We start from the raw sequence: 26521 nt of genomic DNA, 5'->3' as shown, positions 1-26521 counted from the left end.
CTCAGTGCCTGGACCATGCATGTGCTGTGCTGCTGCTCTGTTAGAGCCCACTGCTGCTGCACATGCTGCTGGCTGTGGTCTCTTGTCCCCACGAGTCAGGAGATGCTGGTGCTTTTCTGTCCTTGGGCTGTACTGGTTGGATCAGACCTGAGCAGCAGTGAGACCTCCCTGACTGACTCACAGTCCTCAAGTTCCCAGCTGCTTGTTTGGGATTTGAAGCCACAGATTGCTTTTTCTTCAGCTATTCTTTGCTGCTTGTGAGAGATGAGGCCCACTAGCAGGAGGGTTTCTGGCCACCCTTCTTGCTCCCAGTAGCACCAGTCATGGTCACGCTTGGTCTTGCATCAGCTGCTGCACAAATAGCAGGGGCTGAGATACGTCTGTGAAGAGGAGAGCAAAGCAGCCTCCTGGCTGTGAGGGACAGCATGACGAGCTGTTGCAGCCTGACCTGGGCTGTCTGTGGCTACTTTTCCTGCTCCCGTTTGCCAGGGTGGTCTGTTGGATTTGTGAATCATCTCCCAGGAGGAGCTGCTTGCTGCAGACATGCTCAGGTCTGCCACTGTCTCAGACACAGGACGGTGTTCCAGACCATGGCTGCATACAAATGGGCTGTGAGGTCTCCACCACTGTTCATGAGCAGCTCTGGGCTGTGGCCCAGCGCCCTTCAGACCTGCCATCCCCGAGCTCAAGTCTGTGTTCCCACTCTCCTTCCTCTTGCAGAATTATTTCCGGGACACCTGGAACATCTTTGACTTCATCACAGTCATCGGCAGCATCACGGAGATCATCCTGACGGACACCAAGGTGAGGCAGGGGCTGGGAGCAGCGGGGTGTAGGGTGGCAGGGGGGCTCCCACCTCCCTCTGACCCTTTTGTCTCCTCCCAGCTGGTGAACACCAGCAGCTTCAACATGAGCTTTCTGAAGCTTTTCCGGGCTGCTCGGCTCATCAAGCTGCTCCGCCAGGGTTACACCATCCGCATCCTGCTCTGGACATTCGTGCAGTCCTTCAAGGTCAGTCTCATGTGCTCTGGCCTCCTCCCAGGCCTCAGGGATGTGGCGCTGCTCCCAAACGCAGGCTATTCCCAAGGTCTTGTAGGAGAAATGGATCAGCACAGCTTACCTGTGTGTTTTGTACTGCTCTGAGGCTGAACCTGTGATAGATGAGGTGATTCATCTGCTTCTCTTGCAGGCACTCCCCTACGTCTGCCTCCTGATTGCCATGCTTTTCTTCATCTACGCCATCATTGGGATGCAGGTGAGACAGACATGTCCATGTGCATCCCTGTGGCATGGACAGTGACACCAGCATGTCCCCAGCATTACACACAGGAGCAAGCCTCGTGCCTGCCTGTCATTGCTCAATCACAATGTCCAGGAAGGTGCCAAGGATGGAACAGCTCCTGTGGGAGTTGCAGGGCCACATGTCCTGGGGAAACTTCCATGGGCTCGTTCAGTCAAGCTGCACAACTGCCTTCCCAGCTGGTACCTTTGGAATTGTGGCCTTGGAGACTCAGCTGGGCACCTGCTGTCCACATTGTCCCTGTAGCTGTGTCACTGATGATCTGTTTGGGTGCTCACGTTTATGGCCCTGCCATGACCTCCCAGCTGGTGGGGAGGCTGCAGAGCACGGGGAGACTTCGCAGGCTCCAGCTGGTGACTAAGAGGCATGTGAGCTGAACCCCTGAGCTCTGCACGTGCCGCGGGGCTGGCTCGCCTCTGCTGTGACTAAATCCCACGCTGGAGATGTGACAAAGCATCCTCGACGACAAGCACCGGGGTTTTGGAGCTGCCCGACGAGCTGCCGCAGCACCCAACTCCTGACAGAAGCTGATTTTGGGCTGACAGTGGTCCTTGGTTGTGCTGCTTGGCTGGTGTTTAGGATCTTCCAGTGCCATGGCTGCTATTTGCCACCTTGTCCTACACACCTCGGCACCGGCTCCAGGTGTTCTCCTAAACAGCCGCCATCTGACTCAGCCCCCCTCCCTGCCGGGTGGTAGTATTAGATTTATTTTTTTAAATTTTTTTTTCTTTTTTTTAACACCATTGTGAACAAATCCCCAAGCAGTAAAGTCTGTGGGCGTTATTTGAGCAAAATAGCTGGAGGCAGAAAATATTCTACAATTACACATTCCAAAAAACCTGTACGGGGAGAAAATACTCTGCAGTTGGTGTATTTTTAGGTTCAGGGAAAGGCGAATAAATATTTAACAGTAATAACAGCACATTTTTCCAATTTGAGGTACTTTACGAATGTTCGTTATGTCTTACCACGGCCTTGGCTGAGGGTTGTTGTTAGAATATTGTCCATAATTTGGTCTTTGTTGCCTCTCTTGGCCCTGGGGATGGTAGGGTTTGTCCCTTCCCCACCCTGTTTGCACTGCTGTCCTGACCCCAGCCATTTCTCTGCCAAGGGAAAAGCTCCTGGGAGTGCCCAGGACCGTCACCCAGCACATACCCAGGGTGGTGGGACTTTGTTCCTGCACCTCCAGCATTCTTGAGGCTGCTGGGTGCTCGGATGGCACAGAGGGATGGATGTGGAATGGTTGGACTCGGCTGATCCCAGGCCCCCCGTGCTCCTGTTTCCATGGCAGCTCAGCCTCTCGCAGCCTTTGCCACCCACAGCAAATCCCTGCCAAGGAGAGGAGAGTCTCCTTCCCCGATGGCTGCCTGGCACCGGCTCCTTGGCACGCTGGCTGTGCAACAGCCTGTGTTTGCTGGGGTACTTTTCGTGGAATCACGGAGTCGTGGAATGCTTTGGGTTAGAAGGGACTTTAAAGGCCACCTTGTCCAACCCCATGGCAGGGACATCTTCAGCTAGATCAGGTTGCTCAGAGCCCTGCCCAACCTGAGCTGGAATGTTTTCAGGGACAGGAATGTGAATGTGCAGCTGCTTCCCTGGCTGATGAGCTCTTGCCTGAAGAGCTGAGCCCTTTTTCTCCCTTCCGTAGGTTTTTGGCAATATCAAACTAGATGAGGAAAGTCACATCAACCGACACAACAACTTCCGCAGCTTCCTGGGCTCCCTCATGCTCCTCTTCAGGTGAGCAGCCATGGAAGATGTTCCTCCGCACGCCAGAGATGTGTTTAATTTGGGCAGGGGGTGGTGAGGTTTCTCCTGGGGGCATCCTGACTCCATCCTGTGCCACCCCGAGCTGCTGACAGGGCTGTGTTGGGTACAGGAGTGCCACAGGGGAGGCGTGGCAGGAGATCATGCTGTCCTGCCTGGAGGGCAAAGGCTGTGAGCCAGACACGACGGCGACCTCCGGGCAGAACGAGAATGAGCGCTGCGGCACCGACCTGGCCTATGTGTACTTTGTGTCCTTCATCTTCTTCTGCTCCTTCCTGGTGAGTTCCTTCCTCTGAGAGCCCTGGGGATGCCCCTCCTCAGCACCCCAGCCATCAGGTCATCTTCCATCACCTTCCCACAATCACTCTTCCTTCTCTCTCCCTTCTCTCCTCTGCTCCCTCTCCCCCCGCTTCCCTTTCTCTCTGCCTTTTTCCCTTTCATTTAGATGCTCAACCTGTTTGTGGCAGTCATCATGGACAACTTCGAATACCTGACACGGGATTCCTCCATCCTGGGCCCTCACCATCTGGATGAGTTTGTCCGGATCTGGGCAGAGTATGACCGAGCAGCGTGGTATGTAGCCAGCTCCTTCTCTCCTGAGCAACCTCTCAGAGCTGGTTTTAAACAAGTGTTCTTTGTTGAACCACAGTTCCCAGCGATGTCTGGGATAGTCAGGGATGTGCTGCTGTCACCTGTGGTCATTACAAGGGCAGTGGCTGATGGCACAGGCGTCTTGGGTGATGTTCACAGTTTGCCATGGTGTTCATCCTCAGTGCTGGATGTTCCTGCTCTTCTCCTCCTCCCTGCCCAGCCGGCAGATCCCTCTCAGCCTCCTTCCCTGTCCCCATGCAGCAGCTGGAAGCCTTTGCCCTGAGCCTCCAGCCCTTGGTTCCCAGCACCCACAGCTCCTGGTAAAGAGCAGGGCTGAGCGGAGACTGTTCCCTCCCATGGGGATCTGCTGGACTCCTGCCAAGCCACCCGCAGAGGACCTCATTTGGGGTGTTTTTGGGGCACTGTGTTGCTGTGCTGGCCAGCCTGCTTACCCCTCTGGGGATGGGAGAGCTTTGTCTCCTGCACTCCTGCCCTGACCCTGGCAAACAGGGCTCCCCTTTGGAGGCAGCAGCCTGTTCCCAGCAGTAAATGGGCTCACAGGGGCCATGCACACCCTGGCTGGCCAGACTTTGTCTCTGCTCCTGCTGCTGCTGCTGCAGAGGCCTTGCTCTCTGCTGCTCCTCCTCCTCAGATGGCCCCAAGCATCCATAGAGCAATGGGGGACTCTGGGCAGCTCTGTGAGCATGGTTGCCTCTCACTCAACCCCAGCACCACCAAGGTGCCTTGTGTGGCACCTTCCAGAGCCCAGGGACTCTTTGGAGCCATGATCCACCCCTGCCAGGGAGTCTAGGCCATCCTAACAGCCCTTGGCAACCACACATGCTCCCTTTGGAGACTCCTTGCCTCCACTCTTCCTGTCCTGCCCTCAGGAGAACAGCCCCAGCCAAGGTATTTTTTTATGCACAGTATCAGCTCCAACTAGAGAAAGGAGAGGAGGTGGAGCAGTGAAACACCCAGCTGCTCACTGTGGGGTGGCTCTCGGGAAGGGTTTCTTCACACCAGGCACTTGATTCCCTCTCATCCCCCATGTTGGTGGCCTCAGTGTCCAGGACAGTCCCTGTAAAACCAGCCAGAGCTATCCTATCCATGCCATGTGCCCCTCTGATTCCTGAGCAAGCCATGCTTGTAGCCAGTGGTTAGGGGACACAGGAGACAGTGGTGGCAGCCCCAGCCCCATGCCGCCTGAGGAACGGGTGAGTACATCCCAGCAGCTCCCACTGCCTGGGCAGGACACAGCTCTGCATCCCGACACTGGCACCATCACACTGGGAGAACATCCAGCACCAGCGGGGAGCAGGGATGGGTTTTGTCCAGATGGTTGGGTTCTGGTTGGTTCTTCATCTCTGGCCAGCAATGGAGAGGGGACGGGAGAAGAGCAAGGAGAAACCGGAGGCAAAGGCGCTGGGTAGGACGGTGACGCTGTTCTTTGCCTCCTCACCTGGTTTCCCTCCCAGCTTGTCCAAGGATGCCCAGGAGGCTGCAGCAGTTGCACCTCAGCACTTCCACCCCACACGGTCCTGCTTCCTGAAGGGCTTTGGGCTGGAGCAGAGCGGGGAGCTCAGCATCCTGCACCCCCTCCTGCCAGCTCTCTGCCTCGGCTGCTTCCTTGTTTCCACGGTGCGGGAGGATACGGCCGTATCCTGGGATGGCTGCACCGGCTCTGGGCGGATGTGCTTCCGTGGGAGAGAGGGCTGTGTGTCTGGGAAGGTTTGCTTCTAATAATGTGCACCCTTGGCAGAGGGTGGGCTGGTGGTCACAGCACAGCCTGGGCTCGAGAGTGCCAGGTGCCACAGCCACCAGCTGGGCACATTATCCCTCCCTGCCTCAGGTTCCCCAGATCTTGGAGACACAAGTGGCTCAGCTGCCAGCCTCCCTGGGACCCTGTGGGTCTCGGAGGGTTGGCCGTGTGAGGACAGGGGCTCTGGTGATGTGATGGGGCACAATTCTGTGGGTTAGAACCCAACCAAGCTGCAGGCTCACCCTGTCTAAAATCCCAGCCCACTCCCACCAGGCACAGGGGTCAGGGGCACGATGAGGAAGGGTGATGGGATGGTGTCCATCACCAAAACTGCCCTCCTCAGGGTGAAGATGTGACAGTGTGAGGAGATATGAGCCAACTCTCATGGTGGAAAAGGCAGTAGCTGATGCTTACAGCTTTCTCCTCTCTGGGTCTGGCAGAGCCAGAAGGAGAAGAGCTGTGCTCTGTTGGGGTTCTTGCCCCACAGATGGCCCCAGCATCCCCCCGTTAAGCTCTCCACCTCCCCTCCACCTTCTCAGTGTCCTATTAACCCACCTGTGCTTCCTTTGCAGCGGCAGGATCTCGTATAAGGATATGTACAAATTAGTACGGGTGATCTCGCCTCCTCTGGGCCTAGGAGAGAACTGCCCCTACAGGGTGGCGTGCAAGGTTTGCCTCCCAGTCCTCCGCCACAACCTGGCCACGGGACACACCATCCACCCCTCCTTCCCCTGCTCCACCGCCACCGCGCCTCCCCAGGGAACCCTGACGTTGCTTTCCTTCGAGTTTAAAGAGGTCCACTGCCTCCCAGAGCCAGCAGCTGTTCCCCTCCAGGGGAGGCATCAGTGGGGCCAGGGGGGGCTCAGAGCCTCCTGGGGTGGGTTTTGACAAATTGTGTCCCCCAGCCAGCCCCCCGCCCCAGTTCAGCCGAAGCAGAGAGCCCCGAGGGGCACCAGGCCAAACGCCACCGTCCCTGCTCGACTTCTCAAGGCACCTCACGTGGGACAATGAGGTTTTGGGGGGGCTTAGATGGGGTTTGCTCCTCGGGAGGGAAGGGGGGAGCAAAGGCTGGAGGATGTTGGGGACTTTGCTGTTGTTTTGGACAGTGAGGGCTGGGGGAGCAGGGTGACCCCTGTCCCTGGGGGATGCTGTGCTGTACCCAACAACCCTCTCCTCAAGTGTGGCACTTTGGAGGACAAACAACCACGTCTCTGGGGAGCAGGACTCTTGCTAGTCTTGCCCTTAGCTTGCTGGATCTGCCTGGGAGGTGCTGACCCCAGGGCACATCTCTGGAGCTTGACAGCTCCTCTCCCTTGAGCTCAGTTCCCAACTGCTGGCCATGAGTCCAGGGCAGCGATTTGGTCTCCTTGTGTCTCTCTGACTTGCTTTTTTTTTTTTTTTGGGTGGCAGTTGAGCAAAATCCTGTACCTGCCACATTCTCAGAAGTGCCATTACACCTCTGTCTGTGTCCATGGCATGAAAGAATGAATCACAGAGCTTGCTCTTCCTTCTGCATCCCTCACAGCATCTAAGGTGTGTGAGGGAAGCTCAGACAACCCTGGCCCTTGCTCTTGCCTCTGCAGAGGAGGAAAGTTCCTTGGTGCAGTGTGGTGTAGTCACCACATCCTTCTGGAAAAATCAGAAAGGCTTCTCCCAGCTGGCATCCCTGGAACATCTCTGTCACCCTCCACAGCTGGACATGGGGATGATTTTGCCAGAGGCAAAGCAGCACAAACAAGACGAGGCCTGGATGATCGGTCATCTAATTTAGGAAGATCAATTTAGGAACAGGAGAATTCTTGCAGGAATGTCAAATGGCTCATCTGTTCCAGGAAAGGCTCCTTGGAGTCTTTCCACTCTTCTCTGCTGCTGCATCCCTGGCAAAAGATGGCAGCTTGGCTGAGGACACTTGCTCAGGTCCCTGCAGGCAAAAGACACCTTGGGGAGGAGTGGTGAGTCTTTCTCCACAGGGCTCCACTGGCAGATGCTGCTCTCCTCATCTGGGTCACCTGGGATCAGAGGGGTACCTGTAATGCTTCTGAGGAAGAGGGAGCTCTGGAGGAATCTGGGATTTCTGCCGACTGTGGATGGGCAGAGCAGTGAAGGTGGATAAACTCAAGGGAGGCAAGGAGTGCTGAGAACAGCTTCTGTTGTCATGTGGGGAAGACCATCCCCATCCCTACCTTGTATTACCTCAACCTCCTCCTCTCTGTGTGTGAGATATTTCAAGAACACAAGATTTTAAGGGATTCCTATTGCCCTGGAACAATTCCCAAAGGATGAAAGAAAATCCATGTGGTTGTTTCATCTTGCCAGATCTCAAAATGCCAGCGCAGCTTGCAGAACTCTCAGTTCAGTGAGCCTGTCAGGTGAATGCTCCACAGATAATATCCCTGTGGACATCACCTCTTCCTGAATCTACTTTTACACCACTCATTCTGGTGCTCTCTTCCTAACAGCCTCTATGGCACTGTCCTTATTTCCTAACCTTATTTCCTAACCAGATGTCCTGTCCCCAACATTTCCCCCTCTGTCCCTTACAGGGTTCTCTCAGGGCCAAGCCTTTAATCCCTGGTGGTTTTACAGGCCACCCTGTGCTGTAGCCATGGGTCACATCTCTGTCCAGACATGGATGGGTCAGCTCTCCCATCAAGGACCAGCTCTTGGGAGCCATCCTGTTCAGGTGGATCTCATTCCATGTACTTGCCTGTGCTTCACTCCATGGGGAGGTGGTGTCTGGGCACAGCTGTGCTGCTCAGAAAGCTCCAAGGTCTCTGCTCTGAGGAGCAGCAAAGTGTGCAGTTCTCGTGTGATCTGTCTTGGTCACCAATGCAAACTCTTCCTTTCCTGGGATCCATTCCTCCTTCATTGTGTGGAGAATCTCAGTATGAAAGGCAGTGCATGTTGTGTGCTGGGTACCCCAAAATCCCCCCTGCTGGGAAGGATGGATGGAAGATCACTGTCTTGCTTCCTTTTTGTGCTAAATTCATGTATGAAAATTCAAAGTTATCTCATCTTCAGATGCCTTGTGCTGGTGCACATCCAACTCTGCCAAGGTGCTGCTGATGGCCCCCTGGATATTTCCTCTTGATCATCCTGTTTAATATTCTCCAGTGTTGTTATCAATCATCTTTTGGGTGTGACTGGCCTGAAAGGGGATTGCCCAGCCTGTTCTGTGGCTGCACCCCGAACAGCTTCTGTAACCAGCTCTGTTCACGTCTGAAATGTCAGGACTTATCTCGGTAGGGGCCTCTTTGGCCAAGGGGCTGCTTCCAAACCATGAGGAGATCTTGTCTCCCCTTTCCATGCTGCTTGGAGGCAAGATCCTGTGGGGATGCTTAATTTTTCAGCAGTGCCCTCTCTCGCAGGGCACCCCAGCTGAGATGAGCACCTCTCCAGCTGTGAGGGTCAATGCCTTTGGTGTCACAAGGTCACCCTCTCCCATTGCCCATCCTGAACCTTGCAGTGCAGGACAGGACCCTGGCACGAGGGGAAGAATAGGTGGCCGAGCCCAGGATCCCTGGGAGATGTGGATGTGCAGAGAGAGGGAGACACAGCCCAGCTATCCCAGGCTGGGTGTCCTGTTTTTGGTAGCACCCTCTGCTCAGCAATGTTGGGCAGGTCCTTACGGAGCAGAGGAGCGCGAGGGGGAGGTCCTGCCCTAACTGCTCCCGTGGGAAACCCAAACGAACCCCAATGTTGGAAGGCCCAAACAGCTGCCTCTGCTGAGACTCTTTAAACTCCAACCTGGTGGAACTTGCAGCCGCATGTGGGAGAGAGCCAGGGCGGGAGCATGGCATGCCCAACTTTTCCTCCCGGTTTTTTTTTTCCAGCTGATTCAGCATGCCTTTTGCACTGGTGCATGGTGGGAAAGTGGTCCATCCGCAGAGCCAGACGGAAGCAACTGGGCATCTTCCTTTGACAAGTGACCCTGGCCCACTGCCTTCTATGCAAGATGCTGCCTCCCAATTGCATAGACCCCACGAGCTGGGGATACACAGCCTTTGGCTATGGGTTAGGTGGCCATGCCAAGCAATACCAGGCACACCCCCGGGAGGGAAGACGCTCCGGAGGCCACAGAGCACCGTGGTGCAAACCACCCTTATCTCAAATAACCCATGGCTCGAGTGCCGTGTATCTGATTTATACCACTCGCACACAGCCCTGGAACCTGTGGGACAAGGTGGGGGCTGCTGGAGGGCTTTAGGAGAGGGGTTGAGGCCAGAGGAGGAGTCCCAGGCTGGTAGTGAGACAGGCGCTTGAGGACAGCAGCAGAGAGGAGAGGGGTGAGTTGCTTTCTGCCAGCATTCCTGGGTCTGTGTGAGCAGTGCTATAAATCCACATCAGGACAGTCTCTCATGTATGATTTGCCTTGATTAACGGGTTTCCTGTTCTTTTCCTGTTTGTCCGTTTGTTTTTTTCTCTCCTGTTTTTCCTGTACTATTTTTCGTTTGTACGTTTTTTCCGCTCTCTGGGAATGCCTCCTCTCTCTGCATCTCCCTCCCTCCCCTTCCCCCTCCATGAGCAGTGGCCGAATCCATTACACTGAGATGTATGAAATGCTGACTCTTATGTCACCACCGCTAGGCCTCGGCAAGAGATGTCCTTCCAAAGTGGCCTATAAGGTAGATCAACCCTTCCTTCTCTGGGGGTTAGAGCCGAGCAGGAGCCGGGGCGCCTGCGGGAGGTGGGGAGCCGGGGAGGTGTTGGGGTGCCCAACATGTGTTTGGCTCACTTCTGGTGAGCCTGTTGTGCCCACGAGAGCCCTGGCCATGCTGGCTAGTCTCCACTGCCCACGCACGTGACACTGCCGTGGTCACTCGCAGCTCTGAGGGGAAAAGGAAGGCCAGGATCAGCAATAGTGGGGAAGTGGGAGGGCTGGAGGAGGTGAGGTGAGGAGCAACCCTGTAGCACAGCTGGGAGAGTGAGATGTCCTTAGGAGTTCATCCCTGGGGGCTTGGAACCATCTTCATCCCAGCCCGTTGACATGGGAACCAGGTGGGCAGTGAGGAGAAATCCCAAATCCCATAGGAGCAGGTCTGCTGTGTGTGAGGAGCCAGGAGCATCAGCGCAGGCTATCCCAGGTGCCTTCCAAAGGCATCTCTGACTTGTCCCACCTGGAGTGGTGGCCATCAGTCAGCTCCCGGCTCCCAGCTGCTTAGGCATGGAGAGGAGCATGGGAAGCCCTGAAGGATGTGCTGTGGGAGCCACATGGCTTTCTGAGGACTAGGACAAGACCCAGAGCTACAGGGGGATCTGTTGTCCAGGAGGAAATCAGGGTTTTTCTTGGGCTGCCTGCAGCCCTTTCAGCAGGGCTGACACAGGGGCATTCCTGCACACTTCCAAACACGCATCCACTCTCTCTGGTGCTCACGTGTGTGTTCACACAAGCATACATCACACTTTTCCGGGGGGAAAAAGGGAAAGGGACATGAGAAGGCAGGGAAAGGGACATGAGAAGCGGGGTGAAAAGGAACGGGCAGGGAAGGGCTGACCCAAGGTATTCACAAAGCAAAATATACTCTCGGGAAAGTGGATCTGGTCACTTCGGTTTGCACCCCGCCTGCCCAGGGTGGGGAAGGAGCATGGCGTGTCTAACCTGCCTTGGTTGCCCTTTTCTCTTTCCTTCTGCACTTTTTCCACCCTCCCCTTCCCTTCCTTTCCCTTCCCCACCCATGGATAATTTGGACCCCCTGCATGTGCTGGCAAACTTCATCTCTGAAAGACGCAAAAAGGGAGCGCCAGGATGTAGCATGCTAGAGGAATCCAGCCGATCTGAAGTCCCTGAAGGTTAGGGACCCTCCTCTCCCCTGCCCCAGGTGGGAAGGGTTGAGAGCTGGAAAGCCAAACCACCCGGGAACGGAAACCTGAGCCCCGCCTCCCCTTCCCGCACATCCCACATGCCCGCATCCCTGACGGATCAGGTGTGTCTTCCCAAAAGTGCCAGGGGGTGCTGTGGCAGCCCCGGTGCCGTGGGGAGGGGGGCTCAGGGGCCGTTCCTGGGGCGCAGGAGGAGCCCTGGAAGGCAGTGAGCCGGTGTCCTGGGGTGGAAGGAGCCGGGGAGGGCGGGTGGGGCAGCGGGGTGATCCTTGCCCTTCTTTTTTGGCTGTGCTGTTTTGACACTCTTCGTTGCTTTTTATTTTTTTTTTTTAATTTTTATTTTTTTTCCCTTTTGTTTAATGTTTAATTTCTTTTCCTCCAGCCTGGTCGATGTGTTTTTCGATATTGTTTTCCGTCCGCTGTTTTCTTCTCTCTCTTGCGCAGAGACTGGTGCTGATGAACATGCCCGTGGCCGAGGACATGACGGTGCACTTCACCTCCACCCTCATGGCGCTGATCCGCACAGCCCTGGACATCAAAATTGCCAAAGGTGAGGGGTGTGACAGGGAGGGGACAGAGCCAGCAGGGTTGCAGAGTGACCATTGTCCGTTTCGTAGAGTCCAGATTGGTTTGTGTTGGAAGGAACCTGAAAGATCATCTTGTTCCACCCCCTGCCATGGGCAGGGACACCTTCCACTATCCCAGGTTGCTCCAAGCCTCATTTAACCTGGCCTTGAACATTTCCAGGGATGAGGCAGCCACAGCTTCTCTGGGCAATCTGTTCCAGGGCCTCACCACCTTCTGAACTTCTTCCTTACCTTCACTCAGTTTGAAATCATTGTTCCTAACCCTATCACTGCTTGCCCTTTCTCTTTCTCTTTGGCCAGCCTGAGGACCTCACAGCCAATTTGGGATTGGCTGCCCAGAGCCTGGCATGTGGATGGGAGCAATTACCTTGAACAGGCAAATTTCTGCCACTTTCTGTTAAAAAAAAAAAAAATCAATCTATTTCTTTAGGGAAGAGGTAGAGAATTTTTCACTAGAAGCTCCTTCTAGAGAAAAGAAGCAGCTTGATGGCCACTGTGTAATGGAGGAGAGAGAGAATTCCCCTTCCTCTCATGTACAAAGCCAAACCAATATGGAAAATATGTGCTTGGCTTCCTAAGGCTGTGGGGAAAAGAAACCTCTCTCTCAACGAAGATAAAATGTTCAGAGCAGGAAAACCTGCTTTGTTGTTGTTGCTGGAAAGGCTGTGATTCATCAGATCAAAAACTTCCTGCAGAAACATGGCATTTTCAATAAAATGTCCCCTGGGAACAGTTCAGCTATTGGAAGAAAACCCAACCCAGGGAAAGACATCAGCCAAAGCCCAATGCTCAGACAACAACGATGGGTTCAAGTCCCTCTAGACAAAGCAGAGATTGGAACCTGGGCCTACCCTGGGCTTGGGTGGCTCTGTTGGTGCTTGTTGACAGCTTCTGATGAGCCTGGGGCTTCCTAAGCTCAGCAAACCCCTGGCCAGAGAGCTCTGCTCTCCATGCACAGCCTTGCCAAGCATTTCAGGATTTGCCAAGCGGAGCTGCTCTTCCACCAGCACATGATCTGCTCACCAGCAAAAAGAAAGTGGGGCAGCAGCAGGTGTGTGTGGGCTGGAGTAGGATTGGAGCTGCAGAGACGGACCCAAGGCAAGCTTGAAGGTGGCAGCTTTGAGTGGGAGGGCAGGGGATGGGGAGATGGAGGCACATATGGAAGGGAGGGTAGGAAAGTTTCCCTGTGGGAGCAGGAGACCAGGCTCGCTGATGCAAGATGGCCCCCCTAGCCTGGAGAGATGGATGCTGCTTGTGAACCTCATTTTGGGATGGAAAAGGGAAGGTCTGTTGGACCCTGGTGCCAGGCCTTGATGTGTGTGGCCCATTTGTCCCCCCTGCTGTTGAAGGTGGTGCAGATTGGCAGCAGTTGGACGCTGAGCTTCAAAAGGAGATCCTGACCATTTGGCCTCACCTGTCCCAGAAGATGCTTGACCTGTTGGTACCCATGCCAAAAAGTGAGTCTCTGGGGGGGCTGTCATCGCCTTCAAACTCCCCTAATTCCCACGACAACTTCTTCCCAAAGGGAGGTGGGCACTGGTCAGATCCATCCCCAGTTTGGGGAGAGGTGGGGAAAGGATTTGTTCTGTCTTCTGCTGCTTGGCTGCTTGGGAACTCTCTGGAAAATCACCCGGTTTGCAGGGATCTATTCCTGCCAAAGCCACAGTCTCCTGTAAATCCTCTCTGGAACACAGCAGGGAGGGAGGCTGAGCACACCTGAGGATGTGTGCCTTGGTGGCTTAAGATGATGACTTCAAACCATCTCCATCTATTTTATCTCCATGGCAAGTGTCTGGATGCTCAGCAGTCTCTTTTGGAATGGTGAGAGGGTCACCAGGGTATCCCAAGCAGGGCTCAAGTGACCCCTCTTTATTCCCTTTCATGCTCCCAGCCTCTGACCTGACTGTTGGGAAAATATATGCAGCCATGATGATCATGGATTATTACAAGCAGAGCAAGGCGAAGAAGCAGCGGCAGCAGCTGGAGGAGCAGGTGAGGCTCAGCGAGGGCAGGACAGGGATGTTTGGATCACCCTTACTGCTTCCCACCACCTCCCAACCCAAACATGCAGCCAGCTGGGCTGAAAATGATGGTGCAGGTTGGGATGTGGGGACTGCAAAGTGTGTCTGTGTTCATCCTCAGTCCCTGATGGGGACCATGAGCATGGTGCCCTCTTTCCAAGTGGTGGGGGCTTGGTTGGTGAAGAGCTTGAATCTCATCCACATTTCCTACAGGCTCAGTTTCTTCCTTTCCCCAATGCAGAAAAATGCCCCCATGTTCCAGCGCATGGAGCCATCCTCCCTGCCGCAGGAAATCATCTCCAACGCCAAGGCTCTGCCGTACCTCCAGCAGGACACCCTCTCAGGCCTGTGAGTACTGCCCTGACAAGAGAGGTGGTCCTGTCACCTTTCTGTTCCTGCAGCTCTTGTTTCATTCTTGGAGCTGGCACTGGGATGCACAGAGGGTTAAATTGCTGCTGGGAGCAGGGAAAAAAGCTCCCGACACAAAATTTTTGTACCGGGATTCCGGGTAGCTGGTGTGTGTCAGCATCACCAGCAGAGGTGGCACAGGGGGATGGCTGTAGGTCTGTGTGGATGCTCTTCCTGTAGGATCATCCTGGCACTCTGGCCTAGGAGGGTCTGGGGTGAAGCTGAACCCCAGGAGCTGCTGAGCAGTGGGTGGTGCAGGGTCAGGGGGGTATTCCAGCACCCTGGCTGGTGGGAATGAGGTGACAGGGGTTTCTGTCACTGCATTTGGGATGTCCCCACTGCTGCTGCAGGGCCTGGGGCTATGGCGTCCTCCACCTGGGCACCACTCCAGCTCTTTGGGGAACATGATATCTGTCCTGGGGGCAGGCATGGGGCATGCCCAGCTCTGAGCTGCTGCAGAGGTGATCCCAGCCATGGCAGCACATGGCTCGTGGCCTCCCTGAAGCTGGGCTGTGTTTGCAGGAGCAGCCGAGGCGGGTTCCCCTCGCTGAGCCCGCTCTCGCCACAGGAGATCTTCCAGCTGGCGTGCATGGATCCAGCCCAGGAGCAGTACCAGGAGCACCAGTCTCTGGTAAAGTCATGCACTGCTCCTCTGCGGTGCCAGTGAGATGCTGGTGGGCATGGGGAGGTGTGGGGAGTGAGCACAGCGCAGGGGTGGCAGCTGCTGGGTCATGCATGGATCCAAAACAGGGGACAAATGTCCCTGGATGTCCTCCAGCTGGGGCTCTGCCCCTCACCTCTGGCACTGGGGACAAAGCCATCCCTTGACCTGCCCTGGTCTGTAGGGCCAGGCAGCACAAGTGTTTTTGCGGCAAGAGCTGTGACCAATGGCCTGCAGTAAAATATCCTTCTCTCCACAGGCTATTTTTTCCACTGAGCACTCATTTCAGTGGGTTACCCCGTGCTGAGTGATGGTATCTGATGTTTTCGGATTCGTGTCCATTTTGTTGTCAGTGGTGGTGTCCCCAGTCCCCAACCAATCTGTCAAACTGTCTGCAGCAGGAGCAGCCCCCTCTGGCCTCACACACTGTCTGTCTGTGTGTGTATATATATATATATTACACATTTATATATATCACATATCTATATATATCACACGTCTATATCTATATCTCCATGTCTGCGTGTGCATTGCTGCACCAACCCGACGCAGTGTTGTACCACTGTGCGTCTCCAGCCTGCTCAGTGTCCCCAGGCTCTGTAGCACTCTGTGTCACCTGTGTATGACACAGGCAGGCATCCCCTGCCTCAGCCACCCCAGCCACACGGGGAGGTGGCAGATGAAACTCCCCCCTCCCCCAGAAGGTCGCCTTCTAGTGACATCCAGGGTCACTCCGTGCCTAATTCCTTGACTTCATGAGTGAACCTGAACATCCACAGAGTCCCCTAAACTGGGAATTAACCAAAGCCCATAAGTGCTGTTGGAAGTGTGTGTTATTTTAACAGGGATGTTTCCAGGAAGCCTTTGAAGCAGGGTCAGAGAAAATCCCATCCATTTGTCCCCTCCTGGCCAAAGAAGGAGTTAAAGTCTGGGCAGTCAGGGTTTCCAGTGTCACTGAAGAGGTGCAAGCGCAACTGACCAGCAGGCAAGCCTGAAGCACCACATCAGGGCTCACCTGAGGACTCTGAACTGGAGAGTATTTTTCAGTGGCAATGTGATGAATTTTAATGTCTTAGACTCTGTTTTACATAGTTTAATCTTTTAATAGTTTGGGTTGGAAGGGACCTTTTAAAGCTCATCTATTTCCAACCCCCCTGCCATAGGCAGAGGAACATCTTCAACTAGATCAGGTTGCTCAGAGTCCAGTCCAACCTGGCCTTGAACACTTCCAGGGAGGGAGCATCCACCACCTCTCTGGGCAACTTGTGCCAGTGTTTTACCACCCATTTTCGGCCAACTTGAATTCTGCTCCTGGCTGAGCAAGCAGGGCTGTCCCCTGCCAAGAGGGCTGAAGCAACGTGCTGCCCTGCTCCAAAGCCCATCCCAAGAGCTTGGCTGTGTGTTTATTTCCAGGAGCCAGAGGTTAGGGAGTTTCAAAGAGTGCAGCCCTCTAACCGTGGCAGCTACCTTCCCGTGGACACTCAGGACCACGCTGTCTCTGGGAGGGCCTCCTCCATGCCTCGTCTCACTGTGGATCCCCAGGTAAAACCAAGCAGAGCCCCCACGACTGCCAGGTCTGGTCAAAGCCTGCCAGGTAATGCTGGGGCTTCTCTGTGCTGAGCCCCATGGCATCCCCAGCACCCTGATTTTGGAGCTTCTCCCCTTCTTTGGGTGCTGCACAAGTAGGAGAGCTGCTGTTCCCCTACAGCAGCCTGGGGCATCCTTCTCCTGGCTCATGGGGGAGGTCCATGTTGCGGAGCAGGACCCCGCTGGGAGGCAGCAGGTTCTCCCCACAGTGGGACACCCCCTCCTTTCCTCCAGCACTGGAGCCCCAGCCCAGCTGTCAGATGATCTCAGAGGTGATGAAATGCCTTCTCCATCCTTTCCTGTTGTCCCAACACATGCACTTCTCTGTCTGTCCAGGGCAACCCAGGCCACATCTCACCTTCTCATTTGTCTTCCTGGTTTCTCTGTTCTGTCCTGTGCTCAGCCTCCACCAAGGCACAGATGTTTTTTGAGGTTTGGTGTTGCTGTGAAGTCTCTGTGTCTGCTTTCTCACAGAGGTGCTGGTGCAGGCACCAAGCCCTGGTGTCACTGCTGGTGTAGCACTTTGGGGATGTGAAGACAAAGGCAGGCTTTGTCTCATGGGCTTTCTTGGTCATTCAGCAGCAAGGGAGATGATCAGAAAGAGAGAATGGGAGCAGGAAAGGGGAGTGGAGATGGAGAACAGCCTGAGGTTGCAGTGGCAAAGAGCTGCTAGAATAAAGCAAAGGAAGTATGGAAGGAGGTGATATTTTCCCCACAACATGTGAAAATACAGGCTGGAATGAGGGGAGAAAGTAGGAAGGAGAAGCATGGGAGGGAGAAAGAAAAGGAAAGGGAAGATGAAACAACTGCGTGAGCGGGGAGATAGGGAATGAGTGCAGGGGAAAGGGATGGAGATGTGGGAATAAAGGAAGAGTAAGGAGGTGTCTGCAAAAGTGGTGGCAGCTGAAAAAATGAAGACAGAGCGAGGGGCACTGGAGGACCCCTCTTTGTCAACAGTCTTTTCAATGTTTGCTTGGCTTGGCCCTGTTTTCCAGGTGGGGAGGGATGCTGGGGAGGCAGCCTGGGGGCAGTGGTGTGGTACCTTCCATGGGAGATGCTGCTGCTCTCCCCCCAGCACCCGGGCTTGGATCAGAGCCACTGGCTTTGCTTGTGCAGCACAGCTCCAGCCAGCTGGGGAAGGGGAGCTCATGAGCACCAGGGCTAAACGCCGATTTCCTCCTTTCCCTGATTTGTGCAGAGATTGTCTGGGGGGCTCTTCTCGGGCTAGCTGCCCCCCACCCCAAATCAACCCCCAACCCCCAATGTGACAATCCCCATGGCGGGGGTGACCTGGTCACTTGTGACCGCTGCGGCCCCCAGCTCTGCCTGGCACTAATGCTGTCCCCGGCTGGCCGGGGTTGCTTGCAGGTGGTGACAGACACCAGCTCCATGCGGAGATCGTTCTCCACCATCCGGGATAAGCGGCCCAACAGCTCCTGGCTGGATGAGTTCTCCATGGAGCGCAGCAGCGAAAACACCTACAAGTCTCGCCGGCGAAGCTACCACTCCTCACTCCAGCTGTCTGCCCGGCGCCTCAACGCTGACTCGGGTGAGCCTCAAAATCCCCAAAAACCCTCCAGCTGAGCATTCCCTGCTGCCGCAGAGAGGATGGTGAGGACTGACGTGGGTGTCCTGCAGGCCACCGGTCCGAGGGGCACCGCTCGGGCAGGGAGCGGGGCCGATCCAAAGAGCGCAAGCACCTGCTGTCCCCCGACATCTCCCGCTGCAACTCCGAGGAGAGGAGTCCCCAGGCGCAGGAGGAGTCGCCGGAGCGGCGGCGCGAGTCCCGGTCACCCAGCGAGGGCAGGTCACAGACACCCAGCAGGCAGGTGGGTGACAGAGACCCCTTCCTAAGCACAGAGGGAAGCACGGAGAAAAAATCCTTGGCAAAATTGGGAAGATAAGTGCTAATTCTGGGAGCTCTGCACTGTCTCATCTTCTGGTGGTGGTATCTCTGTGTCCCCTGTGAGCTGAGCCCGCTGGGGCTGCTCGGGCACCCTGCAGGGCATTTGGGGACAGGGATGGATCTCATGCTGATCCCCTTGCTGCTGTGGCATCTGCTCCTTGCCAGGGTCAAGGTGTCCCAGCTCCACAAGCCTGGAGATGCCAGTGCTTGAGTGAGCTCGAAGCCACCATGGAGATGCCACCCATGGAGAGCAGCAGCTGGCCAGCTGTCAGCTCTTCCTGCAGTGGGTTTGGGGGTGCTTTTTGCTTTTGACCAATAAGGGCATGGAATTGTAGAATATCCTGAGATGGAACAGAGCACAAGTATCACCGAGTCCAACTCTTGGCCCTGCACAGCCAAGACAGCCCCAAGAACTCCACTGTGTGCCTAAGAGCATTGTCTGAATGCTCCATGAGCTCTGTCAGGCTTTGTGTTGTGACTACTTTTTTAGGGAGCCTTTCCCAATGCCTGACCATACTCTGGGTGAAGGACTTTCTCCTGATGTCCAACCTAAACCTCTCCTGTCACAGCTTCGTGCTGTCCCCTTGAGTCCTGTCACTGGTAACCAGAGGAGAGGACAGGAGAGGACACGAGAGAACAGGAGAGGACAGGAGGGATCAGTGCCTGACCCTCTTCGTCCCTTTGTGAGAAAGCAGAGGGCCATAGTGAGGTCTGCCCTCAGCAGGCATCATCCTATTCCCTGGGGCAGTCCTCGAGGCAGGGATGGGGCAGAATCTTCCCCCCATTCAAGAGTGAGGATTCCATGGGAAGCCCGGGGTGGGGAGGGCGGGTGTGTGGTGCTCTGCCTCCTCCAGCGCGTCCCGGTGCGTTGCAGGGCATGGGCTCCCTGAGCGAAAGCTCCATCCCCTCCATCTCGGACACCAGCACGCCCCGGCGAGGCCGCCGCCAGCTGCCGCCGGTGCCCCCCAAGCCGCGTCCCCTCCTGTCCTACGCCTCCATGCTGCGGCACGCCGGGGACACCTCTCCTCCCGCCGACGAGAGCGAGGGGGGCTCGCCGCTGCTCTCCTCCACCCTGGATCCCAACACGGCCGGCCCGGCCGAGTCTTCCAGCTCCCCGGCAGGGAAGCAGAGCCGGCAGTCCACCCCGCAGCGCTACATCTCGGAGCCCTACCTGGCGCTGCACGACGACTCGCACGCCTCAGACTGCGGTGAGGAGGAGACGCTCACCTTCGAGGCGGCCGTGGCCACCAGCCTGGGCCGCTCCAACACCATCGGCTCGGCGCCGCCGCTGCGGCACAGCTGGCAGATGCCCAACGGGCACTACCGGCGGCGGCGGCGAGGGGCAGCGCAGGGCGTCATGTGCGGGGCCAGCATCGACGTGCTCAGCGACACCGAGGAAGACGACAAGTGCTAGAAGCTGTCCCCCCACGCGACCCGACCCCCGCCTCGGCTGCCCCACTCCACCCCCGCCCCGCCCTGCCCCTCTCCAATGCATGCTCTTCGCCACGCCTGGGAATGAAACTAAACCAAAAGCGAACGCAGGGGAAAAGGAGAAAGGAAAAAAGAAAAAAAAAAAAAAAGAAAAAAAAAAGAAAACCAACCAACCCAAACCGACCGGAACGGAGGGGGAAGGGGAAAAAAACCCCACAAAAAAAGAAAAGAAACGGAAAAAAAGTCTTTGTGCAAAAAAAAAATTAAAATATGTCGACTTTCATTTATTACTATCACTTTTTTTTCTGCACAGAGAAGCATTCGATGGGCAGCGGAGCGGCCCGGCCAGGCTCGTGTGCTGGGGAACAAGGGAGAGTCCTCCCCCCGGCCGCAGCCCCGCTCCCTGCCCCAAAAGGGACCCCCGGCAAGGCTCATCCCGATGGTTTTTTTGCTCCCTGCGTCCGGAGATCCCAGCAAAGGGATGCAAGGGGCCCCCTTTGCTCTGTCGCTTGGGCTTGTGCTGCTGTGGCTTTGAATTACCCTTCCTGAGGGTCTCATCCTGCCTGGAAAAGGGGCAGGGTGTGATGGTAGGGTGCAGGGGATAAGGGGTTGGGATGCACCCAGACAGACCAGAGCAGCTCTGTCTGCCAGAGGGGGCAGAACTGGTTTGTACTGGGGCTGGGGGGCTCAGTGCTGCCAAATGTATCCTGTCTCCCACCGACATATATTTATTTATATACAGAGAACTCTAGGTGTGCCTGTGTGTGTATATACGGGGTGTGTGTGTATATATATTTATATGCTGTATATATAAAGATATACACATACATGGATTTGTTTTAATCACCTGACGATGCTGGGGAGCCCCTTGGGGCTCCTGCTGCCTGCACCCCCTTTGGTGGGGGCAGGACTGAGCCTCCCCGGGGGGGCTGCTGTGCCCCTGTCGCTGTAGCAGAGCATCGGGAATGTCACCCTGCTCCCCGCCCCAGGTGTTTCCAGCGTGGGAATTGCATTTTCTCTGTTAGAGATGGCTGTGGCGAGGGGCTCTTGGGCAGCTCTGCTCAGGTGCCTGCAGGAGTGGGATGCCCAAGGGATGAGGACAGGGCTGTCCCCGAGTTTACAGGTCACTTGGCACCAGCAGTGCCAAGGGGGTGATGGCAAACCTCTCAGAGGCCTCTTTGCTGTGTTTTCCCAGGAAAAGAAGATATCCATGTCTGCAGGGGAGTGAAGATGTTGTGCGTGCATGGTGTACCTTAAGGTCTATCCTCCTGGCAGAGGAGTCCGGCTTTGGCACCACCCTTGCCTCAGTTTCCCCTGCAGCCGTGGCCTCTGCCCTCTCCCGGGGCCTGGCACGCCTTTGGAGAAGGCTTTGCACACCCCCTGGCCCGGTGTGGGAGCAGGTGGGTGTCCGAGAGCCAGAGGGACTTTGGGAGAGGAGCGCTGCAGTGTGGCTCAGCCCTCCTGCAAACACTGAAAACAGAGAGCCACCTTCCAGCGCCGGTCATTAATTAACCTGATAATTACGTGCTGTCAGCTCTTAACGATCCATGCACGTCCTCGGCTGTGTGTGCAGCGCTGTGCCTGCCAGCCCGGGGAGACGCTGGTGGCCTGTGGTGGTGGGTGGCTCACCCTGGTGATTTGTGCTGTGTTTCTGCTCTGAGTTGTGTCTGCCATCAGCCTGAGCACGGTCAGGGGAGCTGGAGGGTGCTGTGCCTTTGGAGCCTCAGGGAAAGGCTCGGGCTCGGGTGTGTTTGGACCAGGCGTGACCGTGTGTGTGGAGATGGGACGTAGGGATGGGCAGGGAAAGGCAGCACAGCCCTTCTCCTGCCCTTCCTCCTGCCCATGGCTTTGCTTTGCTCCAGGTTGTCGTGGTCTGGGCCTTGGGGCTGTTGTCTAACTGAGCAGCAGCAGCTCTGGCCAGGCTTTGCTTTGGTCCTGGATAGCTCATGTCTTCTCCTGACCAAAAGATGCTCTGGGCACAAGCTGCCCTGCCCCTGCATGTGCAGATCAGCCCCTGCCCTGATCGCTTTGTGAGCTCTCCCGAAGGAGCTCTGCTTTGTCAGGAGCAAATCCCACTGGCTCCAAAAGTTTCCTGCTCCGGGGCTCGTGCATGGACCAAACCCCCTCTTTCTAAAGCTCCAAGTGCCCTCTGTGTGCCCAGGTTTCACTTACAGGGCCCAAAGCTCCTCTTGCCTCCCCCGGTCCCTGCAGCTGGGTGGCACCTCTGCTGTCCCTGCTAACCCTGTGCTTCCCAAACAGACCCTTTCACCTGCCCAGGGATCCAAAAATCCCACAGGCAGCACTCTCCATGGCTGTGGCTCACATCCTGCATCCCCCATCTCAGCTCTTGGGGACAAAGCCGTGTCCCATGGGGAAGGTTCCTGGTGCTGGCTGGGGACATGGGCGTCACCTGTTCCCTTCCAGCCACCCGTGAGCAGTTTGTGGCTTCACCCCGAAGCTGCCTGTGCCAGAATTTGGGGGAGCAGGGTCTGAGGGGCAGCGTGGGATGGTGTGGGATCGGGGGCCAGGGACGTGGCGGTGCCGGGGGCCGGGGGAAGCGCTGCCGTACCTGCTCTAAATATAGGCGCCGGTATCGTCTCCTTCTAAATGCGGAAAGGTGTCTGACAATGCGCCGGGCTCTGAGTAAGAGCCCGCAGGGAGGGGAGGAGGCGGCTTTTTGTGTCTGTGCCTGGCAGGTGGGAGGGAGGCAGCGATGCTCTCGAAGCGGGGGCACGTTTCATGCGGATTTGGAGCTTTTGGGGCGCTTTTCTCTCCTCAGCCCCGGCATGGGGCCGGCGAGTGGTGTCGGCGACGCTCCGCAGCGGTGGCACAGGCTGGGGCACAGCCCCCGGGGCTGTCCGAACCTGAGCTTTTTGGCATGACAGCCCTGCGTTTAACTAACGTACAGAGACTGTGTGAAACAAAGCGGAGCCCCTTTTCACTAGGAAAGGGTCCGAAAACGCGCCGCTTCTGTCTCTCCTGAAGCAGCCGCAGCGCTGCTCCCGCGGTGGGGGTCAGGCAGGGTAAGGCACCTCCACAGAGCATCTCTGAAACCAAAAACAACCCCAGGAGAACCACGGGAAGGACTGTGCCCAGGGGGCAGGCAAATCAGCCCCGAGGCACCACTGCAGCCTGTGCCTTGCTTTTCAAGGCGCTGGACTCGGCTTTGCTGCTGTACAGTCTCTCCTCTGTGGGTTTTTGGACATTTCCTCAGCCTCCTGGACACCAAGACTGCCACTGCACTCGCCGTCGGTGGCTGCTGGCCGTGCTGGGCCACGGGAGGCAGGATGGGAAGGGGGGGATGTATTTCAAACTCTGTCTGTGTAGGACATGCCCCTGCCCAGGCGGGAGTTCACCAGTAGCATGCAACTGGTTCCCAGTTCGGTGCTGGGACTGGACTCAGAGCCCTGCAAAGCTCCTGGGGGGACTGTGGTGGGTGTGTGAGGAGGTGTGGCAGCCCTGGCACACAGAGCCCCGCTGTCACCTCCAGGCTGGCTGTCCCAGCACCATCCTCCTGTCTCCCCAGGAGGCCTTGGATGGCAGAGCCCCCCCGGGTGTGGGGCTGGTGTCTCCTGGCGCTGTGGGAGGGTGGGTGGGAGATGCTCTGCCTTCATCCTCCAGGCTCTGGGGTGGGATGTTGTAACATAACCTGCTCGTTTGGACCCAGACAGGGAACCAAACTGACCACAAACAATGTACAACTTCAATGTTTTTTGTCAAAAGGAAAGAAAAATAAAACCTTGTTGTAAAGAACCTCTGCAGAGCTGGTCTCATTGGCACCCCCTGGTGCTGGCGGGGCTGTGGGGACTCTGGGTGACATGACAGACCTTGGAAAAGGTCCCAAAGGGAGGGAGGGGGAGGCACACAGCCTGTGCTGGCAGTGCCATCCTGTGGGATGGGGTGTTCTTCAACCCCAGGCAGGGTGGAGGGCTGTAAGGGAGAGGGCCAGGGAGGATATTTGGGAAGAATTGATGTCCTGGGGTAGCTGTGGCTCATGGCTGCTTCCACACACATGGGCTGAGGGGCACTGGGGTCTGGGGGAGTTGGGGGAGCCAGAGCCAGGAGCATGAGGAGCTGTTAGCAGTGGCACTGCAGCAGACTGGCCAGGAGAAGCCAGGAGCATCACGGTGACAGCGAATCGCTGAAGGAACGCAAGGGAGCTCCAGCCTGCACACCGAGCTTGGAAATCCTGCTGGGATCCGTGGCTTTGGGGGATTCAAACAGCTTGGCAACCCCTCCATGCCTGCACCCAGGAGATGTCAAGTGGATGCAGATGCTGTTTCCTGGTCCAAAGCTTGTGGGTGAGTTGTCAAGAAAAGACGCTGAAGTCACGTCTTATATTTCTTTTTTTGCAGAAGTGTTTGAAGCATGAGAAGTTCTCCAGCAGCCAGAGGTGAGGCAGCAGCCTGTGGCAGCCTCCAGGCTGAGCAGGAGTGACAGGGATGGTTTATGGCTTTTCAAGAGGGCTCTCCTTCTTTCCCAGTGCTGTGCCAAGAAGAGCTCAGGCAAGGATGAAGGCAATCACTTTGCCTGGACCACCTTGAGCTGAGCTTTGCCCTGTGTGTCTCCCATGTGCTGCTGCCTCTCTCTGTGTGGTGTCACTGAGGACTAACCCCAAATGTTATGACCTGCAGGAACTGGTTTTATCTTGCCCTTCTTCACTTTGTGCAAATTTCCCTTTATTTCCCAAACGCTGACAGATTTTCTTTTCACTCCTTTGGCTCATGAAGTGATAAAAAGTTTTCAGTGGGAAGTGTAGAGTTCCAGGAGATGGCCCAGCTTTGAGAGCACTTCCTGAGGCGATGAATGTGGTGACAGCCCAGCATTCTTTCAGCCTGGGAAGTAAGTTCCCATTTTATAGCCAAAAAAGTGATCTGCAGCCCTGGCTGTGGGGAAGGCTCTGCAGGGTGGTGATGCCACCTCCATTGCTGAGGCCTTTGCAGTGGTGTTGGAAGCAGCTTGAGGAGAGGATGTCCTCCTGTGTGGGCCAGAGGTGCTGCATTAACATTCTTTGAAGTGACTGTTTTAAGTATGAGCTGCTCCAAAAGCTCTGAAAGCCTTTGGAGAGTGCAGATCTCTGATGGACATCCCATGGAACCCCACCTGGGATAGTCGCACCAGAATGAGTGGTGGATGGAGCTACTTGAGTGCTTAACTACCTCTATCACAGTTCCCCAAATCCCCTAAAATACCTGTGGCCATGAGGAAGCTACCCAGAGCAATGCAGAGAGTCAGAGCTTCACCCTCGTGAGGGAAACTGGTGCTGCAAAACAGGGAGCCTTTGCTGTTGGAGAGCCAGAGCTCTGCCTGGCAGGCGCAGAGGCTAAAAAAAGCCCCTTGACAAATGGAACAGAAAGGTTAAAATTATCTGTACATCATCTGAATAACAATGGCAATGCAGATTGTACCTGCTTATAATAGCTCCAGGAGACAGGGGATAAATTGGGAACAAAAGTACCCCAGAAACAGATGCTGCTGGCGTGCGGCTGCCAGAAGTGCCGGGGCTGCTGCTCCTTGAGGAGCCGCTGTGGCCAGGGCCAAAGAGCCAAAAAAACTGGTCAGTGTGTGCTCCCTTCCCCTTGCCCTGGGTGCTCTAGGGCCCTCCTAGCCCCAGGTCCCAGCAGAGCTGCTCTAGAGCAGTCCCTGTCCCTGGTGCTGACATTGCAGCGAGTGCCGTTCATGGCCTGCCTTACATCCAGGTACATGGGGGACGTGAACAGTTCTTTTCTTGGACAGATCATCACCCCATAACCTGGCTCTTACTCCTGGGAAAACACCCTTCCTGAGGAGAGGCCTCATCATACTGGATTTTTTCTCTCTGTCTCTGCCCAGCTTTCCTCCTGTGAAGCCAAATGAAGGCCCACAGCACTGGGTGCACCTGTAGTTCTGCAGGCACTGTCTCTTTCCTAAAGACTGCCAGGATTATTTTATAGGCAGGATGTCAGCAACTGTGCATCGCTGCAAGGGAAGCCTGGCTCTGCTCCTTTGGTCAAACACCTACTGGTGACCATGCTCACTCCCCCAGCAAAATGAGAAACTTGGCTGTGAGGATGCTGGAGCCAAACCCAAGTCCCTTGGGGGTGGAAAGGACAAGAGGAGGGGGCAGGGACTTGAAAGAATGAAACCTTTTCCTTTTTCCAGTCCTAGCAAGGTGTTTGAAATCCATCCGTTCAAGGCTGAGGGGGCAGGGCTTGTTCCCCCTGGGGGCACAGCTGATGGCTCGGATTGGTGGCTCTCGTCCGCCTCCTCCCCTTCCCTTTCCTTCCTCTGGTGGCACTTAAGAGCACACCAAGGATGTGTGTGGGCTCTGAAGTGGGGCTGCTGCTTACTCACACCAGGAGCCACGTGGCGCTGCTGGCTCGTGGGCTGGCAGCACCGACGGGGCCTTGAGACAGCATTCCCCCATGGATGAGCCTTTCCCATGGATGAACATTCCTCATGGATGAACATCCCCTCACAGGTGAGCATCCCCCCACGGATTAGTATTCCCCCATGGATGATCATCGCCCCATGGATTATCATTCCCCCATGGATGAGCATCCCCCCATGGATGAACATTCCCCCGTGGATAATCATCCCCCCACGGATGAATATTCCCCCATGGATGAGCATCCCCTCACAGGTGACAATCCCCCCATGGATGAACATCCCCCTGACAAACAATCCCATAAAACTCCTGCTTT

At 55.9% G+C, this 26521-nt stretch overlaps 1 protein-coding gene across 17 annotated transcripts in view; it reads left to right on the top strand.

Annotated features, from left to right (window-relative positions):
• CACNA1E (calcium voltage-gated channel subunit alpha1 E) overlaps positions 1 to 23591 on the top strand; it is a 129576-nt gene extending 105985 nt beyond the window's left edge. For 5 of the 17 annotated variants that reach the window (XM_085068560.1, XM_085068559.1, XM_085068557.1 and 2 more), the window contains 15 exons: positions 721 to 1011; positions 1190 to 1255; positions 2949 to 3040; positions 3180 to 3345; positions 3513 to 3640; positions 5990 to 6086; positions 11682 to 11787; positions 13174 to 13281; positions 13716 to 13816; positions 14087 to 14193; positions 14776 to 14884; positions 16328 to 16456; positions 17870 to 18050; positions 18140 to 18330; positions 19282 to 23591. In XM_085068560.1, coding sequence (XP_084924686.1) covers positions 721 to 1011; positions 1190 to 1255; positions 2949 to 3040; positions 3180 to 3345; positions 3513 to 3640; positions 5990 to 6086; positions 11682 to 11787; positions 13174 to 13281; positions 13716 to 13816; positions 14087 to 14193; positions 14776 to 14884; positions 16328 to 16456; positions 17870 to 18050; positions 18140 to 18330; positions 19282 to 19821 — 2412 coding nt within the window. In that variant the 3' untranslated portion in view covers positions 19822 to 23591. Of the gene's footprint in view, positions 1 to 720; positions 1012 to 1189; positions 1256 to 2948; positions 3041 to 3179; positions 3346 to 3512; positions 3641 to 5989; positions 6087 to 9945; positions 10043 to 11681; positions 11788 to 13173; positions 13282 to 13715; positions 13817 to 14086; positions 14194 to 14775; positions 14885 to 16327; positions 16457 to 17869; positions 18051 to 18139; positions 18331 to 19281 lie in introns of all 17 variants that reach the window. The other 12 variants (XM_085068574.1, XM_085068571.1, XM_085068563.1 and 9 more) reach the window with 5 other exon arrangements.
• The last annotated feature ends 2930 nt before the right edge of the window (positions 23592 to 26521 follow it).

This window comes from Lichenostomus cassidix, chromosome 8, assembly GCF_008360975.1.
Source record: "Lichenostomus cassidix isolate B80296 chromosome 8, HeHo_3.0, whole genome shotgun sequence".
Taxonomy (NCBI): domain Eukaryota; kingdom Metazoa; phylum Chordata; class Aves; order Passeriformes; family Meliphagidae; genus Lichenostomus; species Lichenostomus cassidix.
This window is presented reverse-complemented; position numbering and strand designations above follow the sequence as displayed.